This window comes from Pteronotus mesoamericanus, unplaced genomic scaffold, assembly GCF_021234165.1.
Source record: "Pteronotus mesoamericanus isolate MK-2021 breed Mesoamerican mustached bat unplaced genomic scaffold, CSHL_Meso_final contig_164, whole genome shotgun sequence".
Lineage (NCBI taxonomy): Eukaryota > Metazoa > Chordata > Mammalia > Chiroptera > Mormoopidae > Pteronotus > Pteronotus mesoamericanus.
In genome coordinates, this window is record NW_026555065.1 from 21799027 (window position 1) to 21820486 (window position 21460).

The following is a 21460-nucleotide window of genomic DNA, read 5'->3' on the forward strand; positions in this document are numbered from 1 at the left end:
GTCATACTTGATGGAATATATTGAAGTACCACTTCCCAGATGCCAGCCGATGTCTGCTGATAGCCCCCAGGGTAGGACAAGTTACTCCTGAGTTGTACTGTCTCCAGGGCCTTCTTGGTCAGTGGCTGGGTGGCCATCCTTCCAGTGCCCATGGTGACTGTGGGATGGGCAGGCTAGGTTGCTGGTTTCTCCCCCCGAAACCAGGTGCCTGAGGGAGGCAGCTGATCAATGTTTCTCTCTCTGTCCCTCTCTTTCAGCCTAGTATGTTTGCCAGGTGGGCAAAAAAGAGGACCAAAGTTTTTGATTTGAATAGTAGATTAAATTCTAAGAAGTCAAGATCAGAATAATACAACTTTGATCAAGTAGAACCAAAATAGTAGCTGAGTTCACCTAACTAGGGTCTTGTATCTTGGAAGCTGATACTGAAAACCAGGCTGGCTTGTAACCTTTTTACTCTTTTTGGAACATGTCATAAAGTCAGAATATCCCTGGAGAAGAAAAAACTCACTAACAATGTTATTTTTCTCTGTTCTATTCCTTTGCCTGTCTCTGTCTTTATTTACTAATTGGCAGTGATATATTTATGTTTGTGGTTTTCATCCCTACCTGACTATAAGCTCTCTCCAGGACAAGTTTCAGGTCTCAATACTTTATACTTCCTATTGTCTGTCATAGTACCTGGGACATAAATGCTTTCAACATTTTTTGAAATAAAGTGATAGGCTCAAAAGTGTTAAATTATAGGCAGAGCTGATATCTAAGATTTAATTATAAAAATATCAATGTCTATATTAACATCAGCCTGTTGTAATCTTACATGATGAGTATTTGTATATGCATATTGTCTTTGGAATATGAAAGCATTAACAAATGTTTATTTGCCCAGGCTGGGTGGCTCAGTTAATTGGAGCATCATCCTGTGCACCAGAATTTTGTGGGTTTGATCCCTTATCAGGGCACATGCCTTGGTTGTTAGTTTGATCCCCAGTTGGGGTGCATATGAGAGGCAAGCAATCAGTGTTTCTCCCTCTTCCACTCTTTAAAATCAATAAACATCTTTGGGCGAGGATTAAAAAAATAAATGTTTATTTACCAGACAATACAATAAAACTTACCTTTTAAAAATTCAAATACATAAAAGCCCTGGCCCATGTGGCTCACTTGGTTGGAGCATCTTCCCATAAACTGAAAGGTTGAGGGTTTGATTGCTGGTCAGGGCACATGCCTGGGTTGCAAGGGTCTCCAGTAGGTGCGTGTACAAGAAGGCACCCAATCACTGTTTCCCTCACATTGATGTTTCTCTCCTCTCTCTCCCCTTCCCTTCCCCCATCTCTGAAATCAATATGCATGTCCTTGAGGCGTGGATAAAAATAATAATAATATAGAAGATTATAAATAATAGTTGCCTTTTGGCTCATTGTACTTTGTTAAACTAAGCACACTTTAACATACATCCTTACAGATCTTTTTTTTATGTATTTACAAATATCCACACAGACATACATATATTTATATATTTAGGAAATCTGTGTGTGTGTGTGTGTGTGTGTATAAATTGGATCCTACTATATACTCCTTTTTTTGCAACTTGTTTTTATCTTAACAGCATATCATGAGGATAATTCTATAAATCTATGTTGATACATATAGTAACTCGCTTGCCTTATTTAATTACTGCATTCCTTTGTGAGACCATATTACCATATATTTAACCTATCCCCTCTTTCTAGACTATTATATTGTTTCCGGCTTTTCACTAATCAACAAATATTGGAATGTACATCTATCTTTGTTTTCATATAATTCAGTTTATATATTCAAGAATACCTAAGGCTAGATCCATAGAGGTAGATTTTCTGGATTGAACAGTATGTGCATTTAAAATTTATATAGATTTTTGCCAAGCGTGGTTCTTGAATTATGCCAACTTATATTCCTATTAAAAGGATATGAGAATGTTCTTTCTCTGTGCCTCACAAACTATTTAATCAGTGTATTTACTTTTTGTCAATCTGTTAGTAAAATAGGTTTTAAATTACTGAAATAATCTCATTATTTTAATTTGCATTTCTGTTGTTACTAGTAATTAACACCTTTTCGTATTCTTGTGTGTATTGCCTTTTTTCTATTTTTTACTTATTTTTCTTGTCTTTTCCTTACTGCTGTTATATACTTTACAGATATTCTCTTACTGTGTTTGTCTTTTAAAACTTTTAATTTTTAAGTAATATTTGTTGAGATATAATTTATACACAATAAAACCTACCCTCAAGATACAAAACATTTATATTATCCCCACAAGTTCTCTAGTTCTCCTTTGCAGTTCTTTTTCCTTCTTACCCCCAGCTTCTGGCAGTCACTGATATATTTTCTATCTATATAGTTTTACATTTTCAAAATGTCATATAAATGAAATCATATAGTATGTAGTAACTGTTTTTTTTTCACTTAGCATAATACCTTTGAGATCCTCTCATGTATCAGCAGTTTGTTCCTTTTTAATCCGTATGCCCTTATATGAATGTGCCACAATTTATTATCTTGTCATCAGCTGATGAATATTTGGGGTGTTTCTAGCTTTTAGATAAAGCTGCTGAAAGAATTCAAATGCAATTCTTTTGTGTGGGCATGTTTCATTTCTCTTGAGTAACCTAGGAGTGGCATAGCTGAACTGTAACTTGTGTATGTTTGGCTTTGCAAGATTTGTTTTCTTTTAAACTTGATTTATACTATCATTTATCTTATTGATGTCCTAAATTTGTATACTGTTAAATTTGCTATTTAAAAAAATGTTTCTGAATTTTGTGCCTTGTTTCTATGACATTCCCATAGATTATGATTATGTTTTACTTTCTTTAGACACAGCTTTATTTTTTGTAACTATGGATGAGTCTAGAATTTTTCAGTTTACTATGTGTATGAAGGAATAAATATTGATTTGTATATGCTAATTTCTTTTGGTACTTTTTTTCTAGAGGTTACCTCTGTATAATAATTTTTGTACTGCCCTTAGTTTCTTTTTATCTCTTTTCTTACTTTTTATTATTTAGTCTGTCAGTTTTAATGGTATCTTTGACTCCCTTCAATTATGTATATGGTAGTTGATGATGTCATGTTACTTTCTCTTTTCCTTCTCTTATTTCTTAGTTGTAGTCTTTCTGTTTGTGAGATCATATGTTTACATGTTTCTGTACATATCTCACCTTTGATTTTTTTCTTAGCCCTACCGTTAAATATATAAAATATTCATCATCTGTCCATTTTCTGAAGTTTCCCTAGTCACCTCATCTGTCCTGTAGGGGTCAATAAACTGCAGTTTGTGGGTCAGGTCTGGTTGACTGCCTATTTTTGTATGGCTTGCATGGATTTTTCATTTTTAGATGGTTGGAATAAAATATAGAAAAATTGTATTTTATGATATGTTAAAATTATATGAAAGTAAAGTTTCAGTGCCCACAAATAAAATTTTATTGGAACTTAGCCATGCTCATTCGTTTATTGTCTACGGCTACTTCTGTACTACAACAGAATTGAGTAATTCAATAGAGACTTATGATGTGTAAAACCTAAAATATTTACTATCTGTTCCTTTATACAGAAAGTGTACTGATCTCTGCTCACCTAGAAACTTCAGGAAGAGCACACGTTACATGTTTTCCCAAAGTTCTGATGTGTTCAGAATTGTATTTTTATAGCTTGGCTAGAGATAATGACTTTGGCTTACATTTTGTGTCTTGGAAAATGCTGCTCTGATGTTGTCTTGTTTTATATGTTGTTACTGAGAAGTCTGATGTCAGTCTAATTTTCTTGCTGTTATGTTATTTCATCTCTTTGCCCAAAGGTCTCTGGGCTTTTATCTTTGAAGTCTAATTGGTTTAGTATATTTTAGAGTTGATCATACTGAGTGAGTTTTTTCTCGGTTCCTCATGGGTTCTTTTAGTGTATATATTTATATCTTTTTTTTTCCAGGAAGCTTTATTAGATTACAATTTCAAATATGTGCTCTTTACATCATTTTGATTTTCTTTTTGGAGACCCTAGTTATACTTACATTGGTTTTCTTAAGCCTGTATCTTATTTCAACCACTTTTTCTCTGACCCTGTATTTCTTTACTTCATCATATTTACATTCTCTTTGTTTTCCTGCTCTGTTTCAATGCTATTTATTAACTTCCATTAAGTCTATTATCTTGGACACCTTGTAATTTAGAATTGATTTCTGATATGATTGTCTAATTTTTTTTTCCTGAGTTCCATAAAGTCTCATTTTATTTAACCTTTTTTCTTTTGGGGTGTATTGCACTCTGTTCTTAGTTTTTGTATTTCAGATAAAAGTTGTTTTAATCTGACTGAGGATTTTTATATCCCCAAATACTTGTGTAAGGCTATGTAATTTAGTTTGGAGAATTATGTTACAGTTTTCTTTAGCTTCGTGATTAGGCTATGGCTCTTATTTGCATTTTTTGCCCTTTTTTTGATTTTACTTCATGGACAGGGTTCACAAATACTCTCTTCTGTCATTTTGCTCTCTTCTGTTAACTTTCTTATACAGATGATGGTGGTAGTAGTGGTGAGGGGAGGAGAGGGTTAGGCATCTGTTGGTTCTCCCACTTCGGTAGGATCGTTAATTTTCCCTTCTTATTTCCTTTTTCATTTACTACCACATCATTAAGGGCTTACCACCTTTTTAAATGTATTTTATTTTCTTCCAAAAGCAGTATTTCTCTGAGGTTGCCACTTCTTGTTCTCCTGCTGACTTTCGTTCTCTTTTTTCTCTGAACCACCAAGTCCCAGCCTGTGTTCAGCAGTTGTTCCTTAGCATTGGGCTTTCTCTTTTTGAGTGTGATTTTGTCTATGCTTTATCTAAGTTATCTGTATTCCTCTGCTGTCTTTAATGGAGTCTCTTGAGCGCCCCTCTCTTGTCTGAATCCACAGGCTTGCAGTGATACGCAATGGGAACTCTGATAGAATGTCATTTGAAAGTTGTGGTATTTTTTTTTTGTTGTTTCCTTGTTTTATTGTTCTCCTTTTTCATTGTATGTTTTGGAGGGGGAAATTCTGGGGAAGATTCAAAATCAGGACATTGTCATCATTCTCTATCTGGCTTAGTATATTTTAGGCAATTTTTTTTTTTACAAGAAACGTTACAGGAAAAATGTAAATAATATTAGTTGCTGTGGGACACCAAATAGATGAAAATACTTTATATATTTCTTAAATACAATATAGGTATCATTATAATGAATTTTAATTGTTTAATTAGAAAATCTCATTACTCAAGCATTCTGGATATTGTATAGATTATTTTTGCACACTTCACAATCTGTTCTCCATTAGTACAAAATTTTAAAAACTATTATTTAGGCACTCTCCCACCTTCCTCCCTTTCTCTCTCTAAAATCTATAAATTTAAAAAATTATTTAAAAATTAGAGTATGTTTCAAAAATTTATCAATTTTGAAGGTCCATTTCAGTTGTGGTTAGTTTTTAGGTTTTTGATATATCTAGTTTCCACTACATTAAATGAAATTAAGGTTAAAGTGTTAGAGAACATTTATTACTTGAGTCATCTGTATCATTCTTCTTTGTTTTGTAATATATTTTGAAATCAAGACAAACTTATTTTTCATTTATTAGATGCATACTTCTACTGGAGGAGGATTTTGTGACTGTGGAGATACAGAGGCCTGGAAAACTGGCCCTTTTTGTGTAAGTCATGAACCTGGGACAGCAGGTACTACCAAAGAGGTAAGAATATTAGTATTTTTTTAAAATGCTAACTACTTTAAGCTTGATGAAATTAGATAGAAGTAAATGTTATATGTATGGATTAAACTGAATTCCATTGATAATCCTGATAGTGAATTCATAATGAAAAGAAAACTCAGAATATTTTTTAAGCTGTCAGTTTGATAAGTAAGAGTAAATAATACATATTTAATCCTAAAAAAGCAAATGGAAGTTATTATTGATAGAAACCAAATGTAATAAATTTGAAAACAGTAGAACTGACACATGAATTTAATCGTTACTTTTCTTTAAAAAAAAGTCAACAGATTGATTATCCACTGTACATGCTAATCAAGGAAAAATAATGAAGCCAGCTCAGATATAGATAATTAGTAAGGAGAATGAGGAAGCAATCATAGAACCACAGAAGTTATTAAAAGGATTATAAAAGACTCTTTATATGAATCTATAAATACATTTGAAAATGGATTTTTCTATTAATATAAAGTGCGATAGTTTATTCAAACACAGAACACTTAAACAATTTATAACAAATTCTGAAGAAATTCAGAAAATTGTCAAAAGACAATACTTTCTAAAAAATGCTATGTTCAAATAGTTTCACAGAGGAATTCTTTTTAAAACTCGAAGAATAAAGAGTTTTCATACTCTTTAAACTATTTATCCTATAGCAGTGAACATCCCTAGAGTTCAAATTTTGATCTATTTAAGTATTGTTCCCCACTAAATAAAATCAGGGATTGCTGTGAAAATACTGGATTCCAGGCCTTGCTCAGGGAATAGGTAAGCTTGTAAGAATGGGTATGTGTCAAAAGAACCTCCCACCCAGCTCGATACATCTCCCATTGACCTGAGTTGGACAGTTGGAGCTTTAAAAAAATAACAACAAATAACCACTATAATTGATTGACTCATACTGAATATATAGAAATCCATGAGTTCCACCTTTGCTAGGTGGCTTGGTTGAAGCATAGTCCTCTACACCAAAAGGTTGAGGGTTTGATCCCCAATCGGGGTGTGTATGGGAGGCAACTGATCGATGTTTCCCTCTCACATCAATGTTTCTCTCTTTCATCCTACCTCTGTCTAAAAATTAATAAATATGTCTTTGGGTAGGATTAAAAAAATCCATGAGTTCCAAATGATACTCATGAGTTCCTAAGGATGTTTATGAAAGCTAAAATAGAAGTTTGTTGCCATGGTAGTGGTTATTATATCAATTCTTTACTCTAAAAATTGGTAGGAATTGTGTGTCTTAGTAAACAAGTATTTCTAGTTAATGAGGTAAAGCTCTTTCTTTCTAGGTTTACACTAGCTAATAAAGAAGGGATAATAGAATAAGAAAAATTAACATTTGGCAAGTCCTAAGGAAATATATGGTAGGTAAGGATAATTAATGGATGCAAAAACCATTAAGACTTGAATTGATGAGGGACAATATTCACATGGTTCTAAATTGTCATCTCATAGTTTACTTGCTAGTCATAAGAGGAAAAAAGTGAAACTTGACAATGGAGGTATCCGGTGATGAATATTAGCATCATTATTAATAGTGGGGTGATGTGACATAATGAGTGTCATCTGACATAAAATCCAGTACATAGTTTAATATCTGAAAATCAGTTAATGTAATAAACCATATAAATAGAATAAAAACCAAACCACACAATCATCACAACAGACACACGAAAATCATTTGACTAAATCCAACACACTTTCATTATAAAAATACTTAATAAACTTAATAGAAAAGAACTTCCTCAACCTCCTCAAGTACATCTGAGAAAAACTCACAGCTGTAATTATACTGCATACTGTCTCCCTAACACCAGGAATAAGACAAAGATTCAGTTCTTGCCACATTTATTATTGTACTGGAGGTTCTAGTGAGGGCAGTTAAGCAAGAAAAAGAAATAAAAGGCATCCGTATTGGAAAAGAAAGACTAAAACTAGCTCTATTGACAGATGACGTGATTTTATATATAGAAAATCCTAAGGAATCCACTAAAAAATTATTAGAACTAATAAATAAGTTCAGCAAGATTATAGGATACAAGATAATTATACAAAAATTACTTGTATTTCTATACATTTTGATGAGTAATTTGAAGATGAAATTAATGAAAAATTCAATTTACTATAGTATCAAAGAAAATAAAATATTTAGGAATCAATTTAAGAAAAGACATAAAATTTATATTTTGGAAACTATTAAACATTGTTGAAAGAAATTTTTAAAAGATCTAAATAAATGGAAAAACACCTCATATTTCTGGATCAGAGGAAGAGTTACTGTTTGTTAATACGGCAGCTCTTTGTGTTTTTTTCCAATACTACCAAGTAATTAACTCAGCTCTTCAACACAGACCAGGTATCTCACAAATTTATACTGAATTTCTGTTGGTTTTTTTTTGTCTTAAGGAGCTACTATATTTTTTCCCTGTTTGTCTTTTGTTTAAATAGCTTATTGTGACATAACTTGCATACCATATAAGAAAATTCACCCATTTAAAGTGCATAGTGTTTTTTCAGTATATTCACAGAGTTGTGTAACTATCATCATGAATTATAGAACATCTTCATCACTTTCAGAGAAACCCTATGTTCATAAACAGTCACTCTTTATTTTTTTCAAACTCCCCAGACTTAGACACCCAATTTGTCTCTATAGATTTGCCTATTCAGGACATTTTATGTAAGTGGGATCACACAATGTATGTTTTTTTGTGATGGGTTTCTTTTACCTAGCATGTTTTCAAGGTTCATTTATGTTGTAGCATGTACTTCATTCCTCTTTATGATCAAGTAATACTCCAGTGTATAGATGTATACTACATTATACTTATCAGTTTATCAGTTGATGGCTTTTTGGGTGTTTCCACTTTCTGGCTATTATCAATAATACCGCTATGAACATTTGCATATAAGTTTTTGTGCAGATATATGCTTTCCTTTTCCTTGGATAGCTGGCTAGGAGTGGAATGGTTGGGTCATGTGTTAACTATGCTTAACATTTTGAGCATCTGTTAGACCATTTTCCAAATTGGCTGCACCATTTCACATCTTTACCAACAGTGTATAAGAGTTCAAATTTTTCTTCATCCTGACCAATACTTGTTATTTTCTGCCTTTTTGATTATAGTCACCCAAACAGGTATGAACGGGTATGTCATTGTGGTTTTGATTTGCATTTCCATAATGGCTTATGATACAGAGCATTTGGATACATTTTTTTAGCTGATTGGTTTGAACAAGACTTTTATTGAGGCGATGTTCTGTAATGAAAAGAACTGTTTTTTATGGCACTCAAAAGACCAAGTTTTAGTCTTCCTTCCACTATTTATAGGCTCTTTGGCTTTGCATGGGTTTCTTATCCTTTAAATGTCATTAATTATCTACCTTTCTTACAGAGTGGCTATGAGGATCAGTTGAAATAAATTATGACAAAGTTTTTTGTAAGCTATAAGGGATAACCAGTAGTTCCCTGATATTATAATAATGAGGCTACTAAGAAAGGCAGAGAACATTCATAAGGGAGAGCCTCACTAAAAGGGGGGCATGGTTCTGCCTCCTGTCCTTTCTGTTATCTGTATCACCAACTTGGCCACATTAAGCTAAACTGATATGAATAGCAACCCTTTTGAGGTCAACATGATTTCATTCCTGGAGGATGGTATATTGAATTCATTAAAATAATTATTATAAATTTATAGCATTATCTTCCTCATCCATTTTTTTGTATACAGTGTTGGTAGTGTGTTTTTCTCTACTTTCTTACAGAACTTACGTTGTCCACTGAATGAAGAGGTAATTGCCCAAGCCAGGAAAGTATTCCCTTCAGTTATAAAATACATTGTAGAAATGACTATATGGGAAGAGGAAAAAGAACTGCCTTCTGAACTCCAGATAAGGTGGGAAGTTTTCAAAAGGTAGAAGTTTTAGCGATGGTGATTTATATTGCAAAATAAGTGTTGGAAAAATGTTTTTGTTATTTACTGCTTAACTTATTATCATTATGAAAATTCTATAAAGAATTATATCTTGGGAATACTTTCAAAATGTCCATTTATATGAGATGCTCTACTAGGCACTAACAAAAATTAAGCCAAAAAGAAGAGCCTAAAGAGGAGCTTCTGATTTTTAAGAAAAAAAATATTTTTGGGGTCTTGTTCTAAATGATTTACAAGTCCCTAGCAGCCACTTATTTCGGTAAACAAGTAGTAAATTGCCTAGTTTTATACTGGCCTGAACCAACCTCCAGGTTTCCCAGAGGGTTGGGAACAAAGGTAGGGACTGTAGCATAGTGTATCTTCCTTTAGTCCAGGCCTTTATGATCGAAAAGTTTGATGACGAGAATGAGAAGATGGCTCTTTGCCGTGTGCTTTGATATCTAGGATTATTTCAGATGTAGATATTTAACATTTTTAAGCTCAAATCCAGCAATTCCTGATAGCCATAAATAAGTCTTTCAGTGACAGTAATATCTGCTTTATTTATTTATTTATTTATTTATTTATTTAGAAACATTGATTTGTTCTGCTTATGCATTCATTAGTTGCTTCTGGTATATACCCTGACTAGAGATCAGAACGATGCCCTAACCAACTGAGTTACCTGGCCAGGGTCAATAATATTTTCTGTTAATAAACACAAAAGGGAATTCCAGACCTGATAGGAAGATTTGGGCCTTGTGAAAATTTTTTTATCTGTTTTATAATTTTTAGCAAGTTCACAAAATTACATCACAAATCTAAATACCATTTCTTCTTTGAGTTTACTGGGTTTTTCGGTTGTTTTATTTTAGGAGAGAAAATTAAGAATTTCAGCTTATAAAGACAGTAAACATATTGTTTTGACTCTTTTTGGTCCATAAACTGCTAGGGGAAATAAAGATCATTAGAGATTGTGTCCACAAAGGTTTTAATTTCAAATATGTGATAACATCAGTTAAACCCTTTAAGAAATTGTGTTGGTCAACATAATACTAGTTAGCGATTTGCCTGCCTAAAAAGGGAGAGTTGCTTGAGTGTGGTATGTATGTAGGCAGCATCAGACTTCAGATTCACAAATTTGAGTTCTAATCCTTCTCACTGCTTATTGGCATTGTGACCACAAAGAAGTCTTTTTGAACTTCTGTATCCTAAGCTGTAAGAGGCCCAGGAAAATCTGCCCCTTAGAGTTACAAGAATCAATAATTGAGTGTATTGTAAAAGCTTATTGTAAACTGCTAACATCTAATTTTATGTAGCCCATAAGAGGTGTTTTCACAAATTTTATAAGATCCTCACACCACTGTTAAATGTAGACATCATACTTTTCTTAGAGATGGGAGAGGCATTGTCATCTCAGCAATATTAAAAAAGTTACACTACCTACGTGTCTATATAAGTCCCTCACTCAGTCAAATGGTAGTGCTAGCATTTAACGTCTATACATTTAAAAAAAACCAAAAAACAAAAAACACTTAAATGTTCCTTGGCCAGGTGGCTCAGTTGATTGGAGTGTCATCCTATACACCTAAAGGTTGTGAGTTCAATCCCTGGTCAGGGGTAAGGGGTTGCATACAGGAGTCAACTGATAACATTTCTCTCTCTCTTCCCTCCTTCCCCCAAATCAATAAACATCCACAAGTATGCAGTAGTAAATAAATAAATAAATGACAAGTGTTATATAAAACCAGAAATGTAAGGTAAAACAAAAATTCAATAAAAACTAAATGTTAATAAAATCTTACTCTTATTTCCTGCTTTAAGGTTCTTAGTCTGAGGTCTGTCTCCCTTTGTCAGGATGGGAAATGAGCAAGAGTTACGAGTGGTATTAAAACCATACTGCCACTAAACTGAGAGTAATAATTTATTGTATATCTGGAAGTGGTAAAAAAAATATTGGGTAAAGAACATGGTAACGGCAATACTTTTATTAAGGTTTTAAAAATTTGATGGTACTGTTCCACTTAAAATAATTTCCTGTATCTGTATTACATAATGGTATTTTCCCATGTAAGAAGTTACACAGTACTTCTGTGTACTTCAGCTGCTTCAGTACAGATGTCATACATTATTTTAGCCTGTTTTTCACATTTTCCTTTATTTATTTGTTGCAGTATCTCAGTGTATCTATCTTTTTTTTAATAAAGGGAGAAAAATGAAAGGTACTATTGTGTCCTTTTTAATGATGAACACCATTCATATGACCATGTCATATATAGTCTACAAAGAGCTCTTGACTGTGAGCTTGCAGAAGCCCAGTTGCACACCACTGCCATAGACAAAGAGGTTTGTGAGCTTCATTTGAATTACTGTGTTGTCCTCCATCAGCTTCCTGGAAGTCAGGTGTTGGCTGAACCCTTGCCAAGTGCCATAGTATTTTAGGTAGAACCATTCTCTTCGCTTGTTTCTTACATCCTACATAAACTGATTAAAACTTGATTCTTCTGTGTGTGTGTAATAGTTGTAGATAAGTATTTATAACTTTCCTCTTTTAGTCTAAATTAGAAAACTGCTGAATGTATTTGGCAAAGAGTAGTTAAGCAAAGAGTCTGTTTCTGTAATTATTTACTGAATGAATGAATGAATGCATGCATGATTTTGAAAAGTTGATCATTTCTGAGGTTTAATATTTTTTAAAATTACCTTTCGAATAATATTGATTATGGCTCAGCTTTAATTTACTCTCTATCCAAAGCAAAATGTATTCCTCAGGTATATAGAATATTTAATATAATTCTGCCCTTGAGAGGTGTGTAATATAGTGGAAGAAGCAGCAAGGCATTAGTTATTAGTAATTAGTGTAGTGATTTTAGGACTTGAGGAAACAATATCCTGGCCACACCTCTAGCTCACTATTGGACCTTCAATATATTTAATGGAACACATGCTGAGGAACTTTAGGTTCACTCATGAGAAGTATTTAAAACATATAGCAGTAGTTTAGCAAACCTAAGTTGTTGTTATCAGATAGAAGTAGAGTACAGTATAAAAAGTAAAGAACTGACGTTCTTGATAAGCAGGAAATCCAAAATCCTAAAGTACAAAAATTCTCTGCTAGTGGTATTAAAAGTTCTGAAGTTACATAAAGGTGTTAAACATTTATGTTTATCTTCCAGGATTTGCCCATCTTTTGACTTTTAGACAGCCAACAAATGATTACTAATTAAACTCTCATTAGGTCTTTGAGCTTAATATTACTTACTGATTGGGACTATCATTCTGTTGCTTAATTCTCATGTTTGTTTATAATTAGGGTCGTCGGGCTGTTAAAGCAGGTACTTTTGCTGCTTGCCAGGAAGCAAAAGAAGATATAAAGGTAATTTTCTGAATTAGGGACAAACAGAATTTAAGAGGAATACACATTATAAGAACCCAAGTAAAAGAATTGTATTTTTCAAGTGGTTTAGCATGCTAAGTAAAGATTGGGACATTTAGACCCAGAGATTTGGAACTGCAAGGGTTATGTAATTTTGCCTTTTAAAGAATAGAGTACTCAGTTAAAAAAAAAATTTAAAACTATGGGTTTCTTTTTGCTTAATATTCCTTTTCTTTGTAGAGTCATTCAGAAAATGTCTCTCAGCATCCACTTCATGTAGAAGTATTACACTCTGAGGTTATGGCTCATCAGAAATTTGCTTTACGTCTTGGCTCCTGGATGAACAAAGTTATGAGCTATTCAAGTAAGCATATAGTCTAATCCTGTTTTTTTTTTAAACAGCTACAAATTTTAAAATATCACTGAGTACAAAATAAAAGTTTCTTTTAAAATACATTTTGATTAATTTTCAGAAATGCATTTCAAGTATTGTAAATAATATTTTATTGGCTCTTGATTCTTTGATGTTGACAGAATTATTCTTTATATCAAGTGTGGAAATATTAATGTTAATTTTTTCACATTATAGGAAACATACTTTTGGGAGAAATAAGAATAAAAATTACGTGACTTCATTTTTTTTTTGTAGGTGATTTTAGACAGATCTTTTGCCAAGCATGCCTTAGAGAAGAACCCGGCTCAGAGAATCCTTGTCTCATAAGCAGGTTAATGCTTTGGGATGCAAAGCTTTATAAAGGTAGGTAAATCTTTGCTTATGCTGCTTGTCATGAGGTAAAGGAAGATTATGGCCTTAAAATGGAGCTATGATCTCTTAAGTTTATTAATATCAGTGATCTTGGTTTATAAGATATTATACATTAACATAAGGTTAACCAATCAATACATATTCTTCTGTGTTAAAACCCAAGGATACTGCCTTTTAATTATAATTCCTTTTCATTTAGTTAGGGCCAGTAAAAGGAGTATAAATATATATTCGTGTAGTAGTGCCATTAATGAGCTGTGCTAATATTTCATTTTTAAAATCTAAACAAAGAACAAAGAAGGTGAGAGAGAAAAGCTAAAGGAGATGGAAAAGGGAAGAATGCGGAACAAGAGTCATCTTGAGTGAAAATAAATGAAAAGGATTGGAGAAAGGTTGGGAGAGGTAGAATGAAGTAAGATAAAGTAGTGAAAAGGGTACAGAAAAAGAGGGAAAAGGTCACATATGTATGTATTTAACTTCTATCTATTAAATATTAATAAAATAAATGCTACTCATAGTTGAGTCCTTGAGGTCTACTAGCATGTGAAATATTTTTATAATCTGCCACTTCTAATAGCTGGAATTTTTTTTTTGCCTTGGTGATGCTCCCCCACTTTCCCTCAAAATGATCTATAGGTGCCCGTAAGATCCTTCACGAATTGATCTTCAGCAGTTTTTTTATGGAGATGGAATACAAAAAATTCTTTGCTATGGAATTTGTAAAGGTAATTGCTCTTTATAAATAGATATCAATAAATAGAAATAGAAAACCATTTTTGTAAACAAAGTAATAGAAGCAAAGGGGATAATTATGAATCAAAAATTTAATTTTATGATTCATGTCTTTGTCAGGCTTTTTTTTATTTTCACATTTCGTAGTATGGAAAGAATAGTCTTGGATAATAGAAAACCGGAAAATGACCTATTTGCCTAAATATAACAATAGGAACACATTCATTCTTCCTTCCTAGTCATTTGCTTGCTAGTAAAATTATAGTAAGAGTAGAAGTGACTAGTTGAAAGGCATAGCAGGAAAAAGGAACATACATGAATGCTAAAGGGAAGCAGAAATTAGATGAGGCAAGAGTTACACTTAACTGAGGCTAAAATATAAAGCTCAAACTTACATCTTTTTAATATTGTCTTATTGATCTATTATATATCCCTTTCATTGTTATATATATTTTTTGTCTATCCCTGAAGTTAGATTGTAAGGTGATATAGTACAGGGACTTCTTCGAATCTTCTACTTTGCCTTATACAAGATATCCAATAAATACTTGTTGGTTTCCTTTGGTTTTGAGTTGCAGGCAGTTCTACAGACAGGACAGAGGTAGGACCCAGGATAGAATTGGAAGCAGAGAGAAATAATGATGGTCAAAGGCAAATGATACTGTAGGGTAAGATCTCTCACTCCCTGAATTTTAGAAGTAGATTGTTAAAAGTAACTAAGACATTTGGTTTCTTGAAAGGTGATGACAACTCAGGTTGTCAACTCTATTTTTCTAAAACTCTTTAGAGAAACAATGTTGGATCATATGTGTGATCTGAAATGAAACTTTTTCTTATACAAAATCTTAGTAAGTTCTCCTTACTAAGATGATATTTTTTTGTATGCAGTGGTTACCAAGAGAGCTTTGTGGGAATTCTAGTGGTTACATAACCACTAGAACCTAACATTGGGCTTGATTTATGATTGAATGTAGTATTATTTTTGTTTTCCCAATATATCCGGGTTTATTTTCAGCTGGTGTGCAACAGTATGGATAAGAAGTTACCTACAGCCAGCCTCCATTCTGTTTAAGGCTGGATTGAGTCTGATTGGTTAATTTTTTGGGTCATATCAGTTTATAAATACTTGGAATGTAGCCCATGCCCTTGGGATAGAATTTGCTAATGATTGCCCCAGATTCTATTTGAAGAAAGGATATATTGCACCATTGCAGTCCTCTGTGATTTATTTTTTAACATGTGTTTGTGTGTGTTGTGCATTATTTTTTTATTATTCTCACTTCCAACTCTGCTAGATTGGGCAGCTGAATTCATGCTTGGTCTTTTGTTTGTTATTCTCTTTTTAATATATTTTTTTTTTACCATATTATCTCCCCGTAAGAAATAGGAATGAAAATAATTGGCATCTTATACATAGAAACAAATTTTCAGGAGCTGTTAAAATTGGGATTTTAGGTTTTCAGTAGGCATGTTTAATTGATTCTCCAGTTATTATTTATTATATCTTTCAGTATTATAAACAGTTGCAGAAAGAATATATCAGTGATGACCATGACAGAAGTATCTCTATAACTGCACTGTCCGTTCAGATGTTTACTGTTCCTACTCTGGTACGTATTAATAATTTGTATGCAATATTTCTAAGTAAAACTTGTTTTTTAAGAATTTTGCATAATGTTAAAACAATATCAGAAGCATTATGTTGGGCTAATTTCATTGGAAAATTGAATAATACATAAGTGGTGTCTATATGTGGATAATACATGAATAAATAATGAAGACTAGGTAACTTGTGGAGTGGGAATGATAGTGCTACCTTTGTCCTAAAGTCCTGATATCTGCAGGTGAAGTCCAGAGCTGTTTCTCAATTTCAGGAGTAACTTAGGGGCAGTGCCTTTTCAATACCAAACAAATTTTTTGTGTGTTTTTGGGGTTGGGGGATAGTGGATAGATTAAGGTAAAGCAAGAGTGGAGTACGACTCCAGCATTGCGTGAGATACAGTTCTGCGTAAACCTTGGAGGAGAGTGGAGGATTCTGCTTCTTTTTTTGTACTACTTCTTTTTCTATTTCTTTTGGACAGTTTGGCTGTTTCTATTTTCCCATTTCAAAATTCAGAGATGGGAAAGAGACATTCGATTGGGAGTTAGGGGGAGTTGCCACAATAAATAATGTGATAGAAGTTATAAAGTATATCTATGATTGTTGTACTTTACTCACTGTGATTACTGATGGTAAACATTATATAGATAACCTGAGTAATGGGCTTGGGATGTCCAGACAGGTGTTTTACAGTTATTGAGGAATAGGGAATTTTTACTTTGAGAAAATAACTTCTCAGAATTGCTGTTCTGTGAGACTAAGGGCTGTGTTTGATGCTTGGTAAATATATTAAAAATTACTTACTGATTGGCCAAGTGAGTTAATACTAAAGACAATATTCTTGAAATATTCTGCAGGCTCGACATCTTATTGAAGAGCAGAATGTTATTTCTGTCATTACTGAAACTCTGCTAGAAGTTTTGCCTGAGTACTTGGATAGGAACAACAAATTCAACTTCCAGGGTTATAGCCAGGACAAACTGGGAAGAGTATATGCTGTAATATGTGATCTAAAGTAAGTTATTTGTCAGAAGGTGAGGCTACTTATTAAACACAGCATGCTTATTTGTTCTGTCTTATAAATAAACCTCCGATACTTTCGGTTATCTAAGATTCATTTTATAAAGATGGGAAGTATAAAGTGCTGTTACTGTCTCATGTCAATAAATGTTTTCAGTACAGGCATCTTACAGAGTTAAAACCAGGTTAATAAAGAAGATACTGAGGAGGGGCCTATCACAGGAACTTAGGGTCACTGAATGAACCTCCATAGCAATTGCCATGCCTTCCACTTCCACTCACGCACTTTGGTTCAGTACATCTTTTAGAGTCTCTTTGGTCATAGTTTCAGATGATGTGGTTGATGTGAATTTCATTTTAACTCCCTTTTTCATACATATAACCAAGCTATTGATACTCATCAGTGGTTTCTTAAGTTTTTCTCCCTGAAGAGAGTGGAGAGTTTCCTTTTAAACTAAAGTTGGGATCACATGATAGATCTTAGGATTGTTGGACTGAAAAGGAAATTTATCTTATAAATAAATTTATAAGGTTTATGATATCAACTATTCAGTAAGTCATAAACTTCAAAATACTCTTTTTGTTTTAGAATATATTAAAACTAAATATATTTCATTTAGTTTGCTATTTAAAATGAAGGACTCCAAGGTATAATTATTTCTAGTCCTTATAGCAGAAAAATCAAATTTTGTTTACTTTTTCTGGTGACCGTGTAGGGTATAGAGAGGTGGAAACCAACAGGCTTCCAAACCAACCTAGAAATGGCTTAATCTATTTAAAAAATACATTTGATAGATTTCTGAAAGCATGCATTGGATCCTTGACATTACTGAGGAAAATGCTTCCAGACCTTTTCGAATTCCTCAACTTCTAAATATGATAATGATGTAGAAATTTTTCTTTAAAGTATAGTAAATTATTATGTTATCACATCTGTAGTACAAGTAGAAATAGTGGAAGAATTCAGTAGTGAATCACCATTTAGCCATGTGATTCACAAATTATGTATAAATTATATATTAAGTAAAACAAACAAAAAATACACAAACACTCTAATGGCAGTGCTCAAAGTTATCAGTGTTAAATCAGTGTATTCATCATTTTTTGGTCTGCTCTACAGGAAAAATCTCTTTACTGTGGCTCTCATGATTGTGAAGTCCTCTCGTAACTGAGTTATTTTTATATCCAGAGAAATGATGCATAATCACATCATTGCTTTATATATTTTATGGTGGATAATTTAGAGTCAGCACATCCCTAGATAATTACCCATATGGTAAAACTAGAGGTGACTGTTTAAGTGTTACTAATCAATAAATGCTTTATTTAAAACAACAAAAAAAAGTTAACCTGTTTGGAGGTTAACTTGAAAGTTTTCCTGCTGTACTGATGCTGACAACCTCTCTCCAACATCCTTACCTAAGTAGAAATATCTCTGATTACAAGAAGAAGGAAAAATGAACATATTTTGAGCATATATTCAACAGATACTCTATGAGGTTTCTCATCTAATTCACGCTCATGAGGATCCTGTGTTATTTTTTTTTTAAAGAACTATTACGTACTAAGAAGCTTAACTTATTTTACCTTATTTTATTCTTGCAACATTTTCATAAGGTAGGTGATTTAATCTTTATTTGTAGATTATAATTATTTTCCTAAAGTCACAAAGCTAGAACTTGGATTTGAGCCTAGTGCTATTTATCTGTAAAACCTGAGTTCTTTACAGGACACTTTATGTAGCCTCACAAAATAAACATCAACAAAACCTTCCCTGAAGCCTAGCCTAAAACACCAATCTGATATACCCATCATTTGACAAATAATTATTGAACCTCATTTTCTCAGTCATTTATGGTAGAAATTTTGCAGTCATATCTTATTCTTATTTTTTCCCCGTATACTTATTTATTCACCACTTCTTCCTGAAACACAGCTTTTAAATCAGTTAGAAATAGCCACAAATACTTAATGTCTTTTAATTGTTTCCAGAATAAAGTCTGACTTCTTCCAGAATTTGTAGCTCTGTATAGTCTCACTTTATGTGCTACTTTCCTAACTGTAACTCAGCATTTAATAAGTTTGTTGGTACAAGAGAAGCTCTGTTCATTTTGCCTCAGGAAATTTTCATTCTCTTAAACCAGTGCATTCCAACCTTTGAGTAGCACTGTCCAACCATTAAAAGTTTATTTTATATTGAACTCTGTCTTTTTGTTGCTTTCATTCTACAGTTCTGTTCCTTTTGTCCCTTCAGAACAACTTCAGTTCTCACTTAAGCTTAAAATAGCAGGCATGTCTGCCAAATTTCCACTCGGTTAAGTTGTATTAGTTTCTTTAACCATACTCATCTCATATTTAAAATTCCTTCTTGATCATGGTAGCTCCCATATAGCAAGGACTCATGGACAAAACCAAAGTGGGGAAGGATTGAGGAAGGGAGGGAGGGGAGGAGGGGGTAGGGAAAAGTGGTGGGGGGAAGGCAGAGACAAATGTATTTGGAAAAATAAATAAATTAATTAAAAATAATAGATAAAGAAAAAATGAAAATAAAATTCCTTCTAAATCATTGTCCTCTACTGAACCTGTTTTAGTTGAAGGTATACCACCTAAGGAAGATGTCAAGAAACGAACACAGTACTCTGAGGTCTGCCTAGTAGAAGGAAGGGATTATTATATCGCAATCATATTTATTTATTTACTTACTTACTTACTTATTTTTGAAGATTTAATTTATTTTTAGACAGAGGGGAAGGGAGGGATAAAGGGGGAGAGAAACTGTGTGGTTGCCTCTCATGCGCCCCCTACTGGGGACCTGGCCCGCAACCCAGACATGGGCCCTGATTGGACATCAACCTGGCAACCGTTGGTTTGCAGGCCAGTGTTCAATCCATTGAGCCACACCAGCCAGGGCTATACCGCAATAATTTTAAATAATAAACCTGTATTAATTTAGTTTCATTCATCACTCTGTGAAAGGTGTCTGTTGGGATACTTTGTTTCTCAGTTGCTAATTCACTGTGGAAATGTAACTTAGAAAAAAGATGCAGTTGAACTTTTGTTCTATAAAGTGAATATTATCCTTTTATTACTCTAACCTGTTCCTACCTATTTCTCAAAAGGATAGCAGACTCTCAAACCAAATTGCCCCCTTCCTCTCCCATCCTGTCCTTAATTTTCATCTTTTCCTCCCACTGCTTCCGCCACCTACTTTTATCTACAGACCCCTTTTTCTTTCCTTCATTATTCTTTTCTAAATTTTTTTTGTTATTGTTTTGCAATTACAGTAGTCCCCATTTTCCCCCCATGATTCTCCCCTGCCCTGCCCAGCCCCCTCCTTTCTAGTCACTATCAGTTTGTTCTTTATTTCCATGTCTCTGGTTCTGTTTTACTCACTTTTTTGTTTTATTGTTTAGATTCCACTTATAGGTGAGATCATCCATTTAACTCCCTTGTACCCTCTTCCCCTCCGCAACCCAGAACCACCACAGTGTTATCCATGTCCATGAGTTCTTTTTCTTTTTTGCTGAATGCCTCTACCGCCATGGCTCCAGCCCTGAGCTGTCATCCTGCTCTCTATCTATGAGTTTGTCTCTATTTTCCCTATTAGTTTCGTCTGTTCATTAGATTCCACTTACGAGTGAAATCATATGGTATTTATCTTTCTCTGAGTGGCTTATTTCACTTAGCATAATGTTCTCCATTTTCATTTATACTGTCGCAAAAAGTAAAATTTTCTTCTTTTTTTATGGCTGAGTAGTATTCTATTGTGCAAATGTCCCATAGTCATTTTGTCCACTCACCTTGTGATGGACACTTGGGCTGCTTCCACATCTTGGCAATTGTAAATAATGCTGCAGTGAACATAGGGATTATGTTCTTTCAAATATTTGTGGCGGGGCGGGGGGGGGGTGGTTCCTTCAGATATATTCCCAGAAGTGGAATCTCTGGGTCAAACGGCAGACACATTTTTAATTTTTGAGGTATCTCCATACTGGTTTCCACAATGGCTGCACCAGTCTGCATTCCCACCAACGGTGCAAAAGGGTTCCTCTTTCTGCACATCCTCACCAGCACTTGTTTGTTGATTTATTGATGGTAGCCATTCTGACCAGTGTGAGGTGATATCTCATTGTGGTTTTAATTTTCATTTCTCCGATGATTAGTGATGTTGAACATCCTTTCATATGTCTATTGGCCATCTGTATGTCCTCTTTGGCAAAGTGTCTATTCAGGTGCTTTGCCCAGTTTTTAATTGGGCTCTTTGTTTTCCTGGTGTTGATTTTTGT

At 33.5% G+C, this 21460-nt stretch overlaps 1 protein-coding gene across 1 annotated transcript in view; it reads left to right on the forward strand.

Moving 5' to 3' along the window:
• UBR1 (ubiquitin protein ligase E3 component n-recognin 1) overlaps positions 1 to 21460 on the forward strand; it is a 120984-nt gene that overhangs the window by 21588 nt on the left and 77936 nt on the right. Inside the window, exons 4-12 of the mRNA XM_054565522.1 lie at positions 5638 to 5748; positions 9532 to 9662; positions 11888 to 12026; positions 12994 to 13056; positions 13297 to 13420; positions 13706 to 13813; positions 14459 to 14547; positions 16066 to 16164; positions 17012 to 17169. Of these exons, the coding sequence (XP_054421497.1) occupies positions 5638 to 5748; positions 9532 to 9662; positions 11888 to 12026; positions 12994 to 13056; positions 13297 to 13420; positions 13706 to 13813; positions 14459 to 14547; positions 16066 to 16164; positions 17012 to 17169 (1022 nt within the window). The remainder of the gene's footprint in view (positions 1 to 5637; positions 5749 to 9531; positions 9663 to 11887; positions 12027 to 12993; positions 13057 to 13296; positions 13421 to 13705; positions 13814 to 14458; positions 14548 to 16065; positions 16165 to 17011; positions 17170 to 21460) is intronic.